Source organism: Mastomys coucha, unplaced genomic scaffold (genome assembly GCF_008632895.1).
Source record: "Mastomys coucha isolate ucsf_1 unplaced genomic scaffold, UCSF_Mcou_1 pScaffold22, whole genome shotgun sequence".
Taxonomy (NCBI): Eukaryota; Metazoa; Chordata; class Mammalia; order Rodentia; family Muridae; genus Mastomys; species Mastomys coucha.
Window position 1 is genome coordinate 144,761,914 of NW_022196905.1, and position 20,092 is coordinate 144,782,005.

Here is a 20,092-nt window from a genome sequence, read left to right on the forward strand (position 1 = left end):
TTTTTGAGACAGGGTTTCTCTGTGTAGCCCTGACTGTCCTGGAACTCACTCTGTAGACTAGGCTGGCCGCAAATTCAGAAATCCGCCTGCCTCTGCCTCCCAAATGATGGGATTAAAGGCATGCACCACGGCTCACTTTCAGTTTCTTTAGTCACTATCTTTAAGCTCAGTGAGGATAGCCTGGCTTTAGCTCTGTCTCTATACCCTGGGTTTTATTGGAGTTCCATGGTGTCTAGTTCTATCATTTCCTCTAAGCCAAGTAGTGCTCTCATACTGCCTCAGTCATAAGGCAAGTAGACCACTTGCTTGCTTCAATACTGATTTATCTTTTTCTCATCCCATCCCTACTGACCCTCAGCTTTGCATTTCTCAAGCTAGTATGTACCTTCAGGGGTACCTTTAACAGGCATCGAGAAAGTGGATTGATGCCATTTATCACACAGTACTCTGTTTTCCTCTTATTCTGGCTCCTCCCTCCAAATATGAAAAAATTCAAATGTCAGCCTGAACACAGAAACTGGTGGATGATTTTGGAGAAATAATTTGCCCAGGATTGTAGCATCATGTCCAAATCAGAAGCAGGATAAACCTTCCTAATCCCTGATTTTTCAGCCTTTGTTGCTAGGTCACTGTAAACACACGATTACATGCAGAAGCATCGCTGTGTATGCGTAATGTAAGCATGTATTGATTCCTTTTCTGTTGCCCTGATAAAATGCCACAGCCAGAAGCATCTTAAGGCAGAAAGCTCATTAAAATAACACTGTGGTTACAGAGGGTCAGAGACCACGATGGCAGGGAACATAAGGTTGGAGCAGGAAGCAGATCACATTTGAGACCACAACAGGTAACAGAGAAGGAAATGGAAGTGGGCGGAACTACAAGCTCACAAAGCCTGCCTACAGTGACGTACTTCCTCCAGCAAGGCTGCACCTCCTGAAGGTTCCATAACCTTTCTAAAAAGCACCATCAGCCTGAACCCTGTGTTCAAATACCTGAGCTGGAGAAACTGGCTGCTTTTGCCAAGGATCCAGGTTCAGTTGCCAGCACCTACCTTCTGGCTCACAACCATCTGCAACCACAGTTCCAGAGGATCCAATGACCTCTCTGGGACTCCTTGGATACTAGATTATACATAGTGAAAATGCATACATATATGCAGATAAAATACCTATACATACAAAATAAAATCTTAAATAAATAACAAGCTGCAGATACACAGGTGTAGGTTGGTCCATGAAAGTTACCTTGGTAGCCAGCAGGGAAGGAGGGGTAGGGGTAGGGGTAGGGGAACGGGTCAGGAGTCCCTCCCTCTACAGGACCCCTTTCTCTTGCTTTTCTTTCTCTGACTCTGGGCTTACAGGGACATTTTGTACCTGAAACTTGTCACTTACCTAAATGCTCACTGGCTAGCAGGTCTGTGTGATCCACATTGTTGACAGACAAGAAAACGGAGGTGAGGAAATGCTTAAGGGCTTTGCTGTGTACACAGCTCAGACTCAGCTCTGGCATATGGTGCCTTACTCCCTCTTTCTAATTCATAGATGGTGGGTATCTTTTCTAAACTCACAGTTCAGTATCTGGAGCAGAACCTATGGAGAAGCCCAATTCTCCCTTCCAAGGGTAGAAGCCTGAGGTAGCTGGTACCACAGCTTGTTTGTTCTAATGCTATTCCCAGGCCAGTCCAAGCGGTGCCCAGTAGCTGTGTCTTTAATTCAGCTTTGTTTCTGTGATGCAATGTGGCCTGAGGCTGTAAAGTGCTCAATAACTGTTAGGTAGCATTGGCATCTGGAGGGCTGGTCCTGTGTTGAGCAGGGATGGGGTGGTTCGCGCTCCCACATCTTCTGCTGGCATTTCTAAGGGTCTCCTGTTGCTTTCTGCTCAGGAAGACTTTCCTATGTGTGAGATCTACATCGAGTTCATCTGTCCCGGTGCCTGGGGTGCCTTCTAAAACACCTTTGCAGGGGAGCTGGGTAAAAAGGGATTTAAAGCTGCTACCTTTTAAACAAAAGCTGTTTTAGGAAACATGATTTTTTTTTTCCCTTGTTTGTGTCTGAATCCATTCAACAGCTGACTCTGCCTTAATGAAATTCTGTTGCATTCAAAAAAGTTAAATGTATTTCAATCCACTGGGGGAAGAAAATTATCCGCTGTGGAGAGGAATGAGGTCAGTGTTTTCAACACTCACAAATCGAGGCCTGAGCCGCTCTTCGCCTGAGGGATGGGGGTTTAAGGAGCAGGTTCCTGCTTCTGGTACTCACCTCATGGATGTTTTCACAGGCTTCCCCCCAGTCAAGGTCTGGCATAGATCAACAAACGCTGTGTTTAAAATGGGTCAGAGAAAATCGTATTGTTTATTGTAACACTCGACTCTTAGGTTTTCTCTTTGTGAGATTTCTTTTTCATCCCACTCTGTAAAGAAAAATGATGGCCTGGGCATATGTCTGAGTTGGGGACCTCATGCCTGACACTTCCAAGGCCCTGAGTCTGATCCTCAGCTCTGTAAAATGAAACCTGAAATTGTCATCACTAAGATCAGCTCATGACGTTTTAACTCGATGTAGGTGATGCTTAATTTGCCTCAGAACAGGTCCAGTTGCTTGTTTGTTTTGTTTTTAAAATTTACTTATGTATGTGAGTACACCACAGCTGTCTTCAGATACACCAGAGCAGATGGTCGTGAGCTACCATGTGGGTGCTAGGAATTGAACTCAAGACCTCGGTGAGAGTAGTCAGTGCTCTTAATCGCTGAGCCATCTCTCTAGCCCCACCCCTTTAAAAAGATTTATTTATTTATTTATTTACTTATTTATTATATGTAAGTACACTGTAGCTGTCTTCAGACATCCCAGAAGAGGGTATCAGATCTCATTTACAGATGGTTGTGACCCACCACGTGGTTGCTGGGATTTGAACTCAGAACCTTTGGAAGAACAGTCAGTGCTCTTAACTGCTGAGCCATCTCTCCAGCCCCAGAGCCCCCAATTTCAAAAATACATTTATTTGTTGGTCTGTGTGGACATGCATATGCTATAGCATGTTTGGTGGTCAGGTGTCAACCTACACAAGTTGGTTCTTTCCTCCAGCCGTGTAGGTTCCTGGGGTTGCATCCCAAGTTACAAGGGTTAGTGGCAAGCCCTCTTACTCAGTGAGCCATGATGCTGGCCCCTCAGAACAGCTCTTAGATGATGTGTCACCGTGGGGCTGTCACATGTGCACAGTTTCTTCAGGTTTGTCACTGTAGCCTTTGCGGTTTTGTTTCTTTGGGTTCCTCTACCTAACGATGCTCATGTGAGTGTACAATCTGTGATGGTGACAGCTTGTGGTCCTCACCTACATGGGTCCACAGGGAAAGGGGGCATACTCCACCCCAGCCCAGTCATCTCAGAAGCTTGAAAACCACAGGGTAACAGCTTGTGAGGCAGTCAAGCATCCAGACAGCCTAGCTTTAGTTTCCTATTTTCCTTCTTAAGACCGCACATTTTAGCCTCAAGAAATTGTCCAAAAATGCTAGGAAAACATAAATAAAATCTGAGTTAAAAAACAAACTCACTATGCTTTTGTGACATGTGTGTGTGTGTGTGTGTGTGTGTAGGTATGTCTGTCTGTCTGTGTGTCTGTGTGCAAATGTGTGCCATGACACATGTGTGAAAGTCAGAAGACAGCTTGTGGGACTTGATTATCTCTTCCACCATGTGGGTCCCAGGAATCAAACTCATTGAGCTTGGTGGCATTCACCACCATCTTGGTGGCCCCTGATTGTGCTTCTGATACACATCTTTCCCTAGAGGTAGCCTCAACAGGCATGAACAGGAGGGAGACAGCTCTTGAGGAAGGAGAGAGAAGCATATGGCTGTGTGTACTGGCTAGTTTTGTGTGTCAACTTGACACAGGCTGGAGTTATCACAGAAGAGAGCTTCAGTTGGGGAAGTGCCTCCATGAGATCCAGCTGTGGGGCATTTTCTCAATTAGTGATCAAGGGGGTAGGGCCCCTTGTGGGTGGTGCCATCCCTGGGCTGGAGGTCTTGGGCTCTATAAGAGAGCAGGCTGAGCAAGCCAGGGGAAGCAAGCCAGTAAAGAACATCCCTCCATGGCTTCTGCATCAGCTCCTGCTTCCTGACCTGCTTGAGTTCCAGTCCTGACTTCCCTTGTGATAACAGCAATTTGGAAGTAAGCCAAATAAACCCTTTCCTCCCCAACTTGCTTCTTGATCATGATGTTTGTGCAGGAATAGAAACCCTGACTAAAACACTGTGATAGGGGGAAAGGCAAATGGCATAGATTCTGAGATTCAGTCCGAGCACCCTCTACCTGCCTCATAATGCACTGTCACCTCCTAAGTGGGGACACTAGGGACATGTTGATCACCCTCTTCTCAGAAAACTGGTTCCTTCTGCGCCATTCAGCACACCCACCTGCCCAGACCTTTCGTCTTGATCATAAAATATACACACTTCCCCTGGACCGAGTCCTCAGATGACTCTATCCCACAGCAGGGTAGGCAGAGTCCTTCTACCCTTGACGTGGAGAACAGCGTATGGCTGGATTTTTCCCACCTGTGGTCCATCCGACCACCACCCTGGGTCAGGAGTCCCTGGAGAGACACAACCTGTACAGTGATCAGATTACTGTGAAAAATAGTGGCGTCTATCTCTAGGCCCCAGAAGACAATTCTTCATCCAGGAAAAGGCCAGGGAAGTGGGCAGTGAGTAGGCTGTCAGCTATCAGAGGTTCTGCGTGTCTCTTTCCTGAACATTCTCTAAGGAAGTTGACTCTTGTCTGGTTTACAACCAAAAGTGATGGGATGATGGTAATGATGATGATGGTGGTGGTGGTGGTGGTGGTGGTGGTGGTGGTGGTGGTGGTGATGATGATGATGGTAGTGGTGATGATGGTGGTGGTGATGATGGTGGTGGTGATAATGGTGATGAGAATGATTTATCAGCAATGAGTGACTGAATGAGCTAGATATACATTTTATTAGATATGTGACTTTTACCTCATATTTCTTTTTGTTTGTTTTGTTTTTTGAGACAGCGTTTCTATGTGTAGCCCTGGCTGTCCTGGAACTCACTCTGTAGACCAAGCTGGCCTCAAACTCAGAAATCCTCCTGTCTCTGCCTCCCAAGTGCTGGGATTAAAGGTGTGTGCCACCACTGCCCGGCAGCCTTATATTTCTTTAAACCTCAATGTACTCATCTAGAAAGGAGACCAGTCATAGGCCCCTATCTTGTAAATATGATTTTAAAATGTATATTTTTAGCACAGAATTTATGTTCTATAAATGTAGATGCTACAATTGCTAGCCCCTGTCTCAGCTACTTTCTGTTTCTGTCTCTGTCTCTCTCCTCTGACTTTGTCTTTCTCTGTCTCTGTCTTTCTCTACTCTGTTTCTTTCCCTGTCTCTGTCTTTCTCCCTCTCTTATTCCCTCTTCTGTCACTATCTCTGTCTTTCTCCCTCTCTCTTCTTTGTTTCTGCCTCTGTCTCTGTCTCTGCCTCTGTGTCTGTCTCTCTCCCTCTCTCTATTCTCTGTCTCTGCCTCTGTCTCTCTCCCTCTATTCTCTGCCTCTGCTTCTGTCTCTCTCCTCTGCCTCTGTCTCTGTATCTCTCTCCTTTGCCTCTGTCTCTCCTCTGACTCTGTCTGCATCTCTCTTTCCTTTGTCCCTTCCTCTGTCTCTGTCTCTTTATCTTTCTCCCTCTCCTCTGCTTCTGCCTTTGTCACTGTCTCTCTCCCTGTCTCTGTCTCTTTTTCTCCTCTGTCTATATCTCTGTCTCTGTGTGTGTGTCTCTCTCTCTTCTGTCTCTGCCTCTGTGTCTGCCTTTGTCTCTCTCCCTCTCCTTTGTCTCTCAGTCTCTGTTTCTCTCTCTCCTCTGCCTTTGTCTCCCTCTCTCCTCTGTCTGTTTCTCTGTCTGTCTGTCTGTCTGTCTCTCCCTCTCTCTCTCTCACATACACACACACACACACACACACACACACACACACACACACACACACGCTACTCTTTGATACCATTTCTGGCCGCCTTCCATTTCCCCTCTTATCTTTCCTTCAGCCCCCAGTGTCTGTTCGCTGTCTAGTCTCCAGAGATGGCTGAGGACTTTTAGGGATGTGAGAACTGAGATAGCTATAGGTCGTCTTAAATGACAGTGGGGACAAGCCAGGGACACATTTTGATTTTATTGTTCTACTTCAAAGTAGTTTAGGTGCTTTCAGGTTTTTGTTGTTGTTGTTGTTTTGTTTTGTTTTTTAAAATAAGCCCCTCCCCAAGAGAAACAAACAAAAGAAGCTGGTTTTGTCTGAGTTTGTAGCAGATTTCATTCCCTTTGGTTGGCCAGCCTTTGAGCAGAGCAAAAAGCCTCTCCTGTTTGCTTAGGATGTATGTCCACTTACTAAAATAAAAGCTTGGGGCCTGATACAGTACAACCAATTCACTCTTTACAGGGAAAACTAAATGCCATTTTTTCTCCTAACTGGCTTTAAGTCTTTATCATCATTTCCTTTGAAATACATATGCGTGGAACTCTTGACCAGAAAGTATGCTCATAGCACCACTGAAAATTTTTTAAAAATCTGTTGGGATTTTTCTAAAGGATTTATTCATTTCTACTTTATGTATATGAATGTTTTGCCTGCATGTGTATCTGTGTGCCATGCATGCAGTACCTGTGGAGGCCAGAAGAAGGTGCTGCACCCCTGGAACTGGAGTTACGGATGTTTGGGGGTGCTGGGCACTGTACCTGGGTCCTCCTGAAGGACAGCTGAGCCCTTTCTCAAGCCCCAAATTAAGATGTAAAACTTTTATATATTTAACCTGTAACCTCAGCACTTAGGAGGTAGAGGCAGGCGGTCTACATAGTGAGTTCCAGGATGGCCAGGAAGACATAGAGAGACCCTGCCTCAAAAGCAAACGAACAGTAAATGTTTATAGTGGCAATATAGAATAGCTTGTTTGCTTATCGCAACGACTCCAACCTGCTCTCTTCCCAATAAGGTGTTCAAAATCAATATACCTTGTATATGACAGAAATGGTGTTAAAATATAGTTACCTCAGGAAAAAAAGTGAGTTCTGTATAAGAAAAGCAATGAGTAAAATAATAAGTTGGTTCAGTAAGTAACAAAATGTGAGTGTGCTATGTACAAGGAAATGATGTCTTGATTATGCCGAGGGTATAGATGGGTGCCTTGAGTATGCCCACTGTGTAAATGGGCACAATGAGTATGCCCACTGTATAGATGATGCATTGAGTATGCCCACTGTGTAGGTTTAGCAAAGTTAGTGATTTTCTTAGGCTTCAATGCTAGTGAAACTAGCTGGTGCCAGGTGGGACTGGGGCCTCAGGAGAGCCAATGTAGCACTTTTCTCAGTACCCCTGCGGCCTGTTCTTTCAATGCCATGTAAGATGGGGGACTGCCAACCCAGTTATTAATGGATATTTTCGGAGGAAAGCCTTCCAATCGTCTTTTACATAGAGCTCATACATTCTCAGTACAGCTGATAAAAGAAAATGAGCTCATCATTGAAGTATGCATATGAATTAGAGAGACCTCCATCTAATGAAGGATTTTGGGGAAGCAGAAGCCCTTCATAACAGTTGGGAAAGATTATTGGGGTGTATCCTGTAGTGAATCTGCATTTGAGAATGTGCAGGTAAAACAGGACATTTCTAGAAGTGGCATTTAATTTGGTTTTTAAAGTTCTTTGCTAAAAAATAAAAAGTATACTGTCCTCTTTTCATTTCTCAAATGAATTAGGAAAGGAACTAGGAAGTCTTGTTTGTGTGTTAGTTGGAGGATGGAATTTGTACATCTGTGTGCGGGAAGGGGGGAGGTGTCGTTAAATAATTACTACATTATAATTCATTCTATTGGAAGCTCCCGATCATAAATGTGTTGGGGAGAAGAAGACCCAGTGGCTTTCGAGATGGCTGGTCAAACCTCACCTAACAGAGTGCTGCGGTCGTTGTTAAAATACAATTCTCTTATTTAATCCCTCCACTAAGCGTATTAGTTGTGAGAAACAAAGCCGACTGAAATCAGGACACATGATACCAAGAATTAAGGAAGGAGAAGGCAGGTGCCTAATGCCTTTGCATCCCAGCTTCTTCGTGCTTATGAAATAAGGTATATTGGTCTGCGTGATTCTTGGAAATGACAACATGAAGAAACCGGTCCATGGTGGAATCCAGGCGTTCGCCAGGCAAACCGACTAAGCATAGGTACCTTCCCTTCAGGCATTGGGGCTAGGGTGCCCCGCAAAAAGCCTGTATTGCACAAAATGCGGATCCCCGTCTGCACATCCCAGAGAAGGAAGGAAAGACCAGGCAGACAGACGTCTGGCTTCTCGGTTGCAGTGAGGCTGAAGGATTCCCCCGCCCCCCAACACACACACACTCACACACCCCTCCCCAAACGCCGCTGCTTCCAAATGCAAGGGTGCAGCTGGCTTACCGCAGAGTGCCGCAGTTGAGTGTTTTCAGGGACAGACACAAGGGGAAATCGCATTCTGAGAACACCCGAGGCCGCTGCCTGCCAACCTTTCTGCACCGAGGAGCCTCAGGCAGCTGGCGAATTCCTCCCGGAGCAGGGAGGTGGAAGCTGGGTGGGAGCTCAGGTTGTGAAAGGCAGGGGCTGGGGGCGGGGCTTCAGTCCATCGCTCAGCAGGGGGCTGCAGGGTGGGCAGCCAGGAGGCCCAGACATCATCGGTCCACCCCAGTGCAGCAGCTCACGGTGCAGGTGGGGACTCTGCCACCATACCTGGCTGTGGCTGAATATGTGGGCGGCCGCTGGCAGTAGGCAGGCATTGCTGCTTATGTCAGCTCTGAAGTGAAAGCAGCGGAGGCCTCTGCCTCTGAAGGCTTGCAAGGGAGATCAGCACCCAGCAAATAAGAAGCCAGCCCTGGCCCCGGAGGAGGAGGAAGAGGAGGAGAGGTTGAGCATCTCTCCTGGTGTCCTTTAAATGAGGAGCGTGGCCGTTTGCTTCTGACCCTCGCTTACATCACTAACCTGTGACAGGCACATCTCCACGCCCGGTACCTGCTCCTGCAACAGCAGCTTCCAGTCCTAGGAGCTTCTTTGTATGCGGCAGACATGGCCAGCCAGCAGGATTCCGGCTTCTTTGAAATCAGTATCAAATATTTACTGAAATCCTGGAGTAACGGTGAGTAATAGATAATATGCTTTTTTTTTTCGGTTTTGTTTTCTGGATGCTGCTAAGGTTGGAGAAATCAGATCTCAACTGGACACATATGTTTGTGAGCTGAGGAAGTTTCTCTCTCTCTCTCTCTCTCTCTCTCTCTCTCTCTCTCTCTCTCTCTCTCTCTCTCTCTCTCTCTCTCTCTGCTGTGAAAATCAGAAACGTCAGTGTCTGAACTATCCCTGCTCAACTTTGAAGGCTGCAATAGAATTGTAGTAGATTTTTTTTTTCATAAAATTTCCAGAGATACGGCCCTCCCGACACCGGGGAGGGCAGGTTCGGCATACCAGGCTTCCTTGCCTGCCTGGTGTTTATTTGCTGTGTTCAGGCTTCATCTAAATATTTTGTTAAGTGCTGTTTAACGGAAGGGGTGTGGCAGGGTAGAGAATACTTTGTAATTGTCTTATTAGGGTATTGTCTGAAGAGGGAAAACTACTTGGAAGTCCAAAACCTACGACTCACCTTTGTTAGACACAGACCCATCTGCAGATCCATTTGATCTATCCCTGGTCCCTGGGGATGATGTTCAGAATTCTATTTCTCCGTTCCAGCTTCTAGAGATCTCAGTTGCTCTAGTACAAGCATGCTTCTGAAATGTAAACAAGTATGGTTCTGACCCAGATGGTTCATTAGGCTATAAAAATATCTTGGTTCTGAAGTTGCATTTCGGACCTATATAAAAATTGTTAGCAATTCACTATTTCAAAAAGGCCATCTAAGCCATCCTGGGTCTGGGTTAAAAATCAGAATGAGGCCTTCAGCTATTCAGGGATACCTTGTATTTTTCTGCACAGTTTAAAAACAGAGTTTTATTGATGTATCTGCTTTTGTACTGATTTGGTGCCAAAAGGACTGACAGGTCTTTTAGATGCTCTCGACTGTTTTGAATTAAAAATTTGTTTCTAAAAATTATTTTCTATGTTTTATTGGGTATATACTAATTAACCTACCTGGAATCCTGAGAGGTGCTGAACATATCCTCCACGAATGACCTATAGCCAAAAAATCCTTTTGATGTAAACAAACCTAGGCAGGAGAACTTGGGCTGGATTGTTTTGAGAAGGCTGAAGCGCTTGCTTGCTCAGAGATATTTAGGGGTTGCATCTCTGGATGATCTCCACAGAAGCCATTTTCTCCAGCTCAGGGAGCCCCACTATGCACTGGGGGGCTTGTCTGGAGTGTTTCTGTGCAAGTGAGAGGCCATTTGGGAGCAATGCTGCTGCTTTGTTGAAGCCATAAATCTTTTAACTTGGGTTCATTTTCTGGATACTCCATCCTCACAGACGAATCTTCCTTTGTCTGGTGACCCTCTGATTAATGAAAATAATTTGACAGACTGGCCACTCTAGAGAGCAGTTTATCTCAATGGCAAACAAACAAACAACAAAATACCCTGCTTATAAGTGTGACATCAGGATGTGGATTTTAAGCTTTGTTTGGCTACTCCACAGCCTGCTTCTTTCCATTGGGTTCTGCCTTGCCTTAGGATGGAAAATTATGCTGTACAATACCTGGAGGGAATTCTTTAAAATCCTCTCCCCTTGTCCCCTTCAAACGACAGGATAGGTAAATGCTTTACTTTCCTTAAACTCCTTACTTTTCTCCCTGCATCCCCACACCAAGAAATGATTCAAAATTATTGTTCATCTCAACTTTGAGAGTATCTGTGACATAATTTCAAATCCTCCCAGTTCATTTAGCAAAGATTTACTGAGTACCCTGCTACATGCCAGGCTGTGGGGTATGTGGAAGAGACAATTATGACAGAGCCCCGAATGTGTGTCCTAATTCCTTTATTTCAAGAGAATGAAGGTGGTAATTATCCCAGTGTTCTTGGGGGCGGGGCAGGTCTCGATGGTTTATGCCCCTTTCTTAAGAGGAAAGGCAAACGCACCGGCTGCCTATCCCCTTTGAGCTTGTTACAACTCTTACCTGCGCCCAACCTGGCATAGTTCTCATCTCTAAGTTTTACATGTTTCCAGTAGCGAACAGAGAAAGGAATTTGCCTGTACAAAACACAAAGTGGAAAACAGAAGCCTCGGGGCTTCGCCTATGAGTGTAACCTTGGCTGAAAGGATGTACCGCAGGGCAAGCAGCTAACCGCGTGCTTGCGCATGCCCAGCTTCCCAGGTTGGAAAGCTGAGGATGTCCGCCCACATACCTGAATGGAGAACCAGCCCCCTAATTATATGGTGGTGCTTATTTACACAAGTGCAGCAATTAAAAAGCAATAAAACAAACTTTGCAGCTACAGCTGACTACTTTGCTGGGCAGTAGTAAAGGGAAAGATGACGTCATAAACTTTTATGGGTTAAGGTTTCCATTTGATAGAGAAAGGGCACGTTGTGGGGCAAAATGTCATTATATATATACATCTTTGTCTCATCAGAAGAATTAACAAGCCAATTAAGCAAACTGGTCGCTGCCTGGTGAGATGAATTAATATCTACTTGGTGGCCTCGACACTTTTTTTCCCCAGTGGCACCACACACACCACACCCATCCTGTCAGGCTGCCCTTCGGTTTGAATGAAGTGAGGACTTGCAGTAGCCTGGTGTCTGGAAATGTCACTTCCTCTTATACAGACTCACCAAGCAGCTTTTTCCCTAACTTTCTTGGACAACTGTCCTGGTGTTCCTTCCACTGTATCCAGAACTTCCCCGGGCTGATCATCTGCTGTCCCTGGTGTCTGTGGGCACAGCCACGGTTGTCTCAGCCATACTGGTAATATTCAAACTCCAATACCCAATCTCCCTCAGGGCGATATCTTCTGTGCCCCACCGCCCACCCCTGCATTCCTGTCTTCTCACTTCTAATTACTCTCGGTCTTCTGCAGTTTGGGGACTTGTTCCCACATCCCTGGCTATTCCCATCTCCACCCCATAGTCTGGCAGGCCCTGACCACAAGTCACAGAGCCAGAGGGGCTTGCGGCCAATCTTCTAGGGCCTGTGCTTGTGTGGCCGTGGATTAGCCAGTGACTCCGTTTCCTCGTCTGTGAAAAGCAAGCAGAAGTAATGGGTGCCAAATAGGCATGGGGTATTCAGACACAGCACTTGGGACAACGTCTAACACACTGTGAATGTTTGATAAATGCTAAAATAATACAGATGTGTTCTGGTGCTCCTCAGCCTAAACTCCTCTGAACCTAAACTTAAACCGTGGCCTAGATGCCTTCTTCCCTTCACCTTGGCATCCTCAGTGGATTATTTTATGACTAGTCAACACTTACTTCACCCATGGGCAAGAAAAGTCTAAAGAAAGATGACAATTCGGATTTACTTTTAAACTTTACCCCACTCTCCCCTCCCCTCCCGTCCCCTTCCCTTCCCCACACCCCCTGACCTTCCCCTCACCCCTCCCCCCTTTCCCACACCCCCCCTTTTAATCTCAACCACTATCAAATCCCTCTGCTTTCCTTAACATGTGCCTTCTAGCTCTGTGGAGTTGGCTTGGGAGTGTCTCTGTGTCAGGAAGTTGCTTTGGCCTTTAGCATCGCTCCAGATGAAGTTTGGAATGGCTAGCTTCAAGCTCCCTCACAGAGGAGGGGAGTTTACACAGAGAGAGTGAGTGTGTGGGTTTCACCGTCATCGTCTGAAAAGTCTAAATAGCTCCCTTGTGCTGCTAACCGCCCTATGATGCTCAGGGAACACTGGCCCAATGAGACTGAGTAAAGTCTATTCAGAATCACCTGGCTCCTTCCAGGGTGGTGTACACCCTCCCTGTGGGACCTAGCCAGTCTTTGCTGCCCACTGAGGACATCTTTATGTTCACTAAACCTTTCAGGGCCATAGAACTCCCCACACAATGAATAGCTCTGGAAGAACTGAATGACCTCTTTGCGTAGAGATTGGTGTGTGCCCCAACGTGGCTAAGGTTGTTCTAAGGAAACTTGTATGTGTAGGCAGAACCAGAGTCAGGGTTCCCAGGTGTAGTGAGTTAATCCTGTGGATAAGGACAATATCCATTGAGCTTGTTGGCTCACCATTGTAGTCCCAGCACTTCAGACAGAGAGGCAGGTAGATAGGGAGTTCAAGGTTACCCTCATCTGTGTGCGACCCTTTCACAGAGAGAGAAAGAGAGAGAGAGAGAGAGAGAGAGAGAGAGAGAGAGAGAGAGAGAGAGAGAGAGAGAGAATCCATTTAGCACAGAAATGTTGGCTTGATGACATTAGTTGCTGGGCCAAAGAAATATGGGCAGTACAATGAGCTGAGCTGTACTTACTGTTGGTGTTTAAATATATGGCAGGTGAGCCTCAAAGGCTCCAAGAGAAAGACCTTTTATAGAATCAGAGTAAAGATGTGGAAAATTAACATTAATAGAGTTGCCTGAACCTATCAAGGTACAATTCAAGTACAGACACATTTTAGGGTGTCTGTAGTGTGTGTGTGTGTGTGTGTGTGTGTGTGTGTGTGTGTGTGTTTTGAGGTTAGAACTCAGGGCCTCATACAAGTGGAACGTGTGCTCCACCACTGAGCTACATCCCAGTGTTTGATCCTTTCCATGGAGGAATGACCAAGCATTATTGTCTGTATTCGGCAGGGGAGAGGCTGCATGTCTCCGTAGCTCATAACTATTAGGTGATGGCATATCCCTCAGAGGCCACAGGGTCACTTCTGCTGAAGCAGTTAATAAGCCTAATAAGAAACAATACCCTATGCCAGCATCCGTGTTCTCCAGCAGAAAGGGATCTATTGCTGGCTTTGTTGTTGAGACAGATTGGGGGTGGTAGTTGTCAAGTCCAAAAGAAACTTGGGACAAATGACTACTTGTCATGCCTGCTAGTGTACCAAACTCATGCTGGCCTCCAGGCCCTCTCAGATACACGTGTACCTGCTACAGAATCCATGCTAGCATCCTGGCTCTTCCCAGCTCGTCTTACCATGCCCCACTCTAAGCTAATCCCCCCCCCCAGCTTCTCACTTCCTCATAGCCCTGTTATCTCTTGCCCCCTGCCCCCCAACTTACTCCTCTTTTTTTTAAAATTAATTTATTTATTTATTCAGATACACCAGAAGAGGACATCAGATCTCATTACAGATGGTTGTGAGCCACCATGTGGTTGCTGGGAATTGAACTCAGGACTTCTGGAAGAGCAGTCAGTGCTCCTAACCACTAGCCATCTCTTTTTCTTGGTCTTTTTTGCCTGCGCACTCTCCTCCTGCTGGTCACGTTCAATCTCCTACTTCCTCTCCCTGCGCTGGGCACAGATGCCTCTGGCTGTTTTCTCCCTAGAGTTTACCATAAACTCCTTCCTCTCAATGATACTTTGTAGCAGTCATGTCCTCCCTGTAGACATCTGGTGCTGGAGGCCCTCAGTTTATACCATAGTTATTGTTATTTGTTTGTTTTGAATTTAAGGCACACTTCATTAAAATCGAGGCAAGCCATGCGTGAGCAGCCCTAAAATAACAGACACAGCCATTCTGTGTTGAATGCCGTGCTCAATGACTTATATATAGGGCAGTCACATAATTATTCATCCAAACTGGGACACTTTTTAGAGTGAAAGTTAATGGTGATGCAGGGATGCTGTCTTCTGAGACTACCTTGGGCAAAAGAGGCCAAATGATTGTTTCTTTATTCCTTCCGACAACCCTGTGGGATATATTTTATCCACATTTTGTAAACTTGGAAAAAACATCGAAACTTGAGAAAGTGATTTTTGATTCAAACCAAGAGGTCAGTAGATACCATCCACCCATTCCCCAACACTGATCACAGTATTTTGTTTGTTTGTTTGTTTATTTAAAAAATTATATGAGGGTTTTGCCTACATAAATGCCTGTGCATCACTTCTGTGCCTGGTACCTATGGAAGGCATAAGAGGGTGCATCCCCTGGGACTCAGGAAGATTGTGGAAGTGCTGTGTGGGTGCTGAGAATCTAAGTCTGGACTTCTGGAAGAGCAGCCCGTGCTCTTAACTGCCTTGTGGTCTCTCCAGCCCCTGCATTGTTTTTATATGTGCCAAAAGGGCCGAAGGATCAAGAGCACTGTTGGGAACTTGGTGTTTTATAGCTATTTAAATTTTTATTGCTTAATACTTTCTGCCAGTTCTTAGCCTCTGGCACACCCTGCTCTCCCTGCGTGCTTAAGTATATACAATCTCTCACTCTCTCTCCCTCTCTTTCTTTCTCTGATCTCATGCATACACACATGCATGCACGTGCACACACACCTTTTTTCTTTTCTTGCTGCAGAGGGCCTTCTCTTTAGGATAAGCCTCTTTGAAGGGCCTAAGCTAAGAATCTGCAAGTGTTCTTCATGTGTTTTTCAAATACTACAGGGCAGTTCCCCACCCGCCCCCAGCCTCATCTTCACATCACACACATGCACACATATAACACATAATTACTTTTGTGTTGATTTGTTCCTACTCTGAAAGGTATATGCAAGTATGTCACTTGACTGGCTCCAGGGCTGGCAATGTAACTCAGTGGTACAGTGCCTGTCTGGCATTCATGAGACCCCAGATTTGAGCTGCAGCATTGATACTGATATGTTTGTAGATAGATAGATAGATAGATAGATAGATACATACATACATACATATATATGTACATACATACATATATGTGTACATACATACATAGACAGACCTCCAGTTAAAGTAAATTGAATTAAATAGATTAAGTGTAAATGTATGTATGCTTTTAACTTATTTTAAAATGATCATTTGCCCACATTACTGATGTTTTTCTGCTAGGTTGTATTTCTGTTTAGAAACAAGTAGCAAAGATGTGACCTGAATAATTTCCCACATTGGGGTCAATCCAGAATATTTGAGAAAATTGCCAGGGTTTAGATACTTCAAATGATAAGAAATACCCTTGAAGAGACTTCTGTCTCAAGACATTTGAATGCTCACAACTTATTCATTTACTTTGGGGCACAGTTTAAGCGACTGAGAGGTCACATATACTTTTCAATTTTGTAATATTCGGTGTGAGCTGGACTCAGATATGAGCTGGAGCTGCTGAGGAGTGAGGGGCTTCGGTGGGGGCCGTTCTCTGTCCTCTGCCCAGCTTAGTCCCCAGTGGCCTGATCATTAGCTACGGGTAACTCACACCTGTGTTAATGAACTGACTATGACCAATCTGACCTCCTTCCATGGACTGGGTAAGGGTGATGACATTTAGTTCTTTCTATGTAGAATGTCTGTCATTCTACATATTCATATGGCATCATGAAGTTCCATTTTGTAACATTCCAGGCCAGATTTGTATGAATAAATAATGGTCTTAGTTAAATAGCTACCTCTGATTAAGACTTAAAAGTACAGTGTAGGGCTGGAGAGATGGCTTGGTGGTTAAGGAAATTAACTGGCTGCTCTTTCAGAGGACCCAGGTTCTATTCCCAGCACCACTTGGTGACTTACTATCTGTAACTCCAGTTCCAGGGGATCTGACATCCTCTTCTGGCCTCTGTGGGCTCAGGGCATGCAAGTGGTGCATAGCCATATATGCAGGCAAAACATCCCTACACACAAAATAAAAAAAAATAATTAAAAAATTTTAAATTGCAGTGTAAGTTGGTATTTGTCACGTAAGTAGATAAGAGGTAGCCAGGCGGTGGTGGCGTACACCTTCAATCGTAGCACTTGGAAGGCAGAGGCAGGTGGATTTCTGAGTTCGAGGCCAGCCTGGTCTACAGAGTGAATTCCAGGACAGCCAGGGATATACAGAGAAACCTTGTCTTGAAAAACCAAAAAAAAAAAAAAAAATGTAGATCAGAGGTAAGTCCAACTTTTAATAAAGGTGAAAATTTTTTTCTGAATTTATTAACTTTCTTTTCTAAAGTCTAAAACTTCCTAGGAATGTGGATGTTGTTGGTAGAGCAAGACAGTCCTTAGTTTAACCTCAGTTTTCTCTTACTTCATAGATCCCATTCAACAGTTTAAGTTTATTAATATTAATTAATATTTAAAACATATTACTTTATCCTGGAGTGGTGAGCTTATATGAATAAGATAGTGTTTCTCTCTCTCTCTCTTTTTCTCTCCCCTCTCTCTTTCTCATTCTCTCCTTTCTCTCTTAGAATTGCTTATTTTTATTTTGTCTGTATGAGTGTTTGTGCGTGTGTGTCTGTGTGTGTGTGTATGTGTGTGTATATGTATGCTGTATGTATGCAGTACTGGAGGAGGCCAGAATAGGGCATCAGATCACCTGAAACTGGAGTTACAGATGATTGTGAGCTGCCGTGAGGGTTATGGTTAGGGTTATGGATATGGAGTTAGGTTAGGTTATGGATATGGAGAATTGCACCTGAGTCTCAGTCTGCTCAGAGAGCAGCCCATGGCCTTAACTGAGCCAACTCTCCAGCCCAGTTACTTGGGCTGAAAAGTTGTGTCTTTCCAGAAGACTGGAAGAACAATGGGAGTTTCCTTTTCTATAGGAACATGACCGAGTCCTTGGGTATTGTAGTGGTTTGAATATGTTTGGCCCAGGGAGTGGCTGTATTAGGAGGTGTGGCCTTGTTAGAGGAAGTGTGTCACTGTGGGCTTGGGCTTTGAGTCCCTCTTCCTAGCTGCCTGGGAGACAGTCTCTCCTGTTTGTCTTCAGAACAAGATGTAGAACTCTCAGTTCCTCCATCCCCATGCCTGCCTGAACACTGCCATGCTTTCTGCCATGATGAAATTAGACTGAATCTCTGTTTAAGCCACCCCCAGTTAAATGTTGTCCTTTATAAGGGTTGCCTTGGTCATGGTGTCTCTTCACAGAAATGGGAACGCTAAGACAGGTACTATACCACCCATGTGTCTTGCCGTCTCATAGTGTGAGACATTCATGGCAAACCCTACTCTTTATTCCTCTTTATTAATCATCGATTGTGTACAGACACACATTACTTCTGGAGCATCACAGGTGCAATCCACCAGGATTTAGGTATATATTCATACAGAAGTTCCTTTGACTTTCAGAACCCCGGAGAGAGGTGCCCCATTACTCAAAGACAGTGTGGCATGCAGGCCTCAGGGAACATTATTTTGGAGAATGTGTTTGATAGTCTGTAGATGCTAGCTTTGTATATTTTTACATTCTTCACTTTGGAGGACATTTGGAAGGAAGCCTGGTGTTTATAGGGCTGGCTTTGTAAGAACATTTTGAAATACTTCTCCTAGCAGGATAGCTAAAGGAGAAGAAATGTACATGGTTTTTTTTGTTTGTTTGTTTTGTTTTGTTTTGTTTTGTTTTGTGGGTTTTTTTGTGTGTTTTTTTGTTTGTTTGGTTTTTGTTTTTGTTTTTGCCTTAGACCATGAAGGAATGCTTGCTTAGGTTTTCCTAGATGTAGACTCTTTCAGATGCGCACTCTTCACATTAAAGCAATGGGAAGAGACATGTCAGCTTCCTTTTGATTGTGCTTGTGGTTCTCCCTACTTCCACCCCACTGCACTCCCTTTTCATTTTCTTCCTTAGTTTTGTCAGGGTCTTGCTATATAGCCCTCACCAATTGCCTCACAACTCACTACATAGATGACCTTGACCTAGTGGCAATCCTCCTGCCTCTGCTTTCTGATTCCTGAAATCACCAAGTTCCACTTCTGTGTTTTGTTTCTTACTCTGTGTGGGTGGTGGCATTCTGAGTTTTGTTGGTTCCAAGCTGTGTCCCCCCCACCCCCGCCACATGCTCCCCCGCCCCGGCCCCCAACCCCAAGGCTGGTATTGTCCTCTCAGGTCCCATAGTTCCTTCCCCCTGATTCTCCCACAATCCGGGATCATGGGGTTACATACAGCATGCTGCCATGCTTAGGAAAATGTTTGCCCACGGGACAAATTCAAAGGCAGCTAGTTATCCTTTTGTTTGGAGTGGCTCTGCTCTTCTTCAGTGTGTCTTAGGGAATAAAGAGCAGTGTGTGCTCATCACCAGGAGACCAAGTAAATTACATATTTCTGTAAGTTTAACCTTCATATCCCACCACTCACCTATAATCTTACAATCACGCTCGCTCTCTCTCTTTCTCAGAGCACACAAGCACAAGCAAGCATTTACACTGTTAGTCACCCATAACTCCAGATGCTAAGCAGGGGAAGTTTATATTCTACCAGCACGTCAACTCTGTAATGAGTCTGATTTGGCTTAATTCCTTTCTACTGTGCCATCATTTGCTGAGCTACAGTGGAAGTTTAAGCCAAAGTCATACCATTTTGGCGAATGCTTTTCATGAGGCTGTGAGAGTTTGGTGAAGTGTCAATTTAAGTGAGTTGAGATCTTTTTTCAGGAAGGCGTCCAGAGCTTTACAGAGTGCTGTTTATCAACCTTAATTTGATAAACAACACAGAAGGCTTCTGTCGTTCTTAATCAATGACAGAGTGTGAAGTAGTTTAGCAAAGCTTTGAAAGCCCAGGATTTCTCAGCCAATGCCACAAGAGCAAGTGAGACTATGGAAATGTATGATTAAATCCACAGCTGAGACTTCTTGCCGGAGCATCAGACACACTAGCCTGACCTCTTTGAGTTTAGTTTCAAACAGGTAAATATGTATTTTGGCAGTCAGGAGAAGGATAGGGTATTAGATTAACTAGCATGACACTTTAGTAAAATTCCATTTGAACATTGTATTTATGTAGGTGGGGCTTGGTCATCAATAAAATGGTTTGCTGGTTAAGAGATAAATCAATCAAATGATTCTATTTCCTGGTAAGTTCTAGTGTTTGAACTCTGTATCTCTCTCTCTCTCTCTCTCTCTCTCTCTCTCTCTGTGTGTGTGTGTGTTTGTGTGTGTGTGCACATGTGTGTTTGTATTTATGGTGTGAGAGAGAGAGAGAGAAAGAGAGAGAGAGAGAGAGGGAAAGAGAGAGAGAGAGATCCCACATGGCTGTTTCTTCTTACTTCCTCATGGAGATAGAACAAACCTGGCCCTTTGTCTCTTGCTTTTGAATATGAAGTGGTTTTAATAT

At 44.8% G+C, this 20,092-nt stretch overlaps 1 protein-coding gene and 1 long non-coding RNA gene across 8 annotated transcripts in view; one reads left to right on the forward strand and one right to left on the reverse strand.

Moving 5' to 3' along the window:
* Positions 1 to 8,562, reverse strand: part of LOC116068814 — a 53,467-nt gene extending 44,905 nt beyond the window's left edge. Inside the window, exons 1-2 of the long non-coding RNA XR_004109702.1 lie at positions 8,452 to 8,562; positions 2,262 to 2,319 (exon numbers count right to left, since the gene is read on the reverse strand). This is a non-coding gene — a long non-coding RNA (uncharacterized LOC116068814). The remainder of the gene's footprint in view (positions 1 to 2,261; positions 2,320 to 8,451) is intronic.
* Fry (FRY microtubule binding protein) overlaps positions 1 to 20,092 on the forward strand; it is a 407,497-nt gene that overhangs the window by 150,728 nt on the left and 236,677 nt on the right. For 2 of the 7 annotated variants that reach the window (XM_031338829.1, XM_031338832.1), the window contains exon 1: positions 8,935 to 9,160. The exons of 4 other annotated variants lie outside the window; for them this stretch is intronic. In XM_031338829.1, coding sequence (XP_031194689.1) covers positions 9,091 to 9,160 — 70 coding nt within the window. In that variant the 5' untranslated portion in view covers positions 8,935 to 9,090. Of the gene's footprint in view, positions 1 to 8,934; positions 9,161 to 20,092 lie in introns of those variants that run through there. One more of the 7 variants, XM_031338830.1, reaches the window with a different exon arrangement.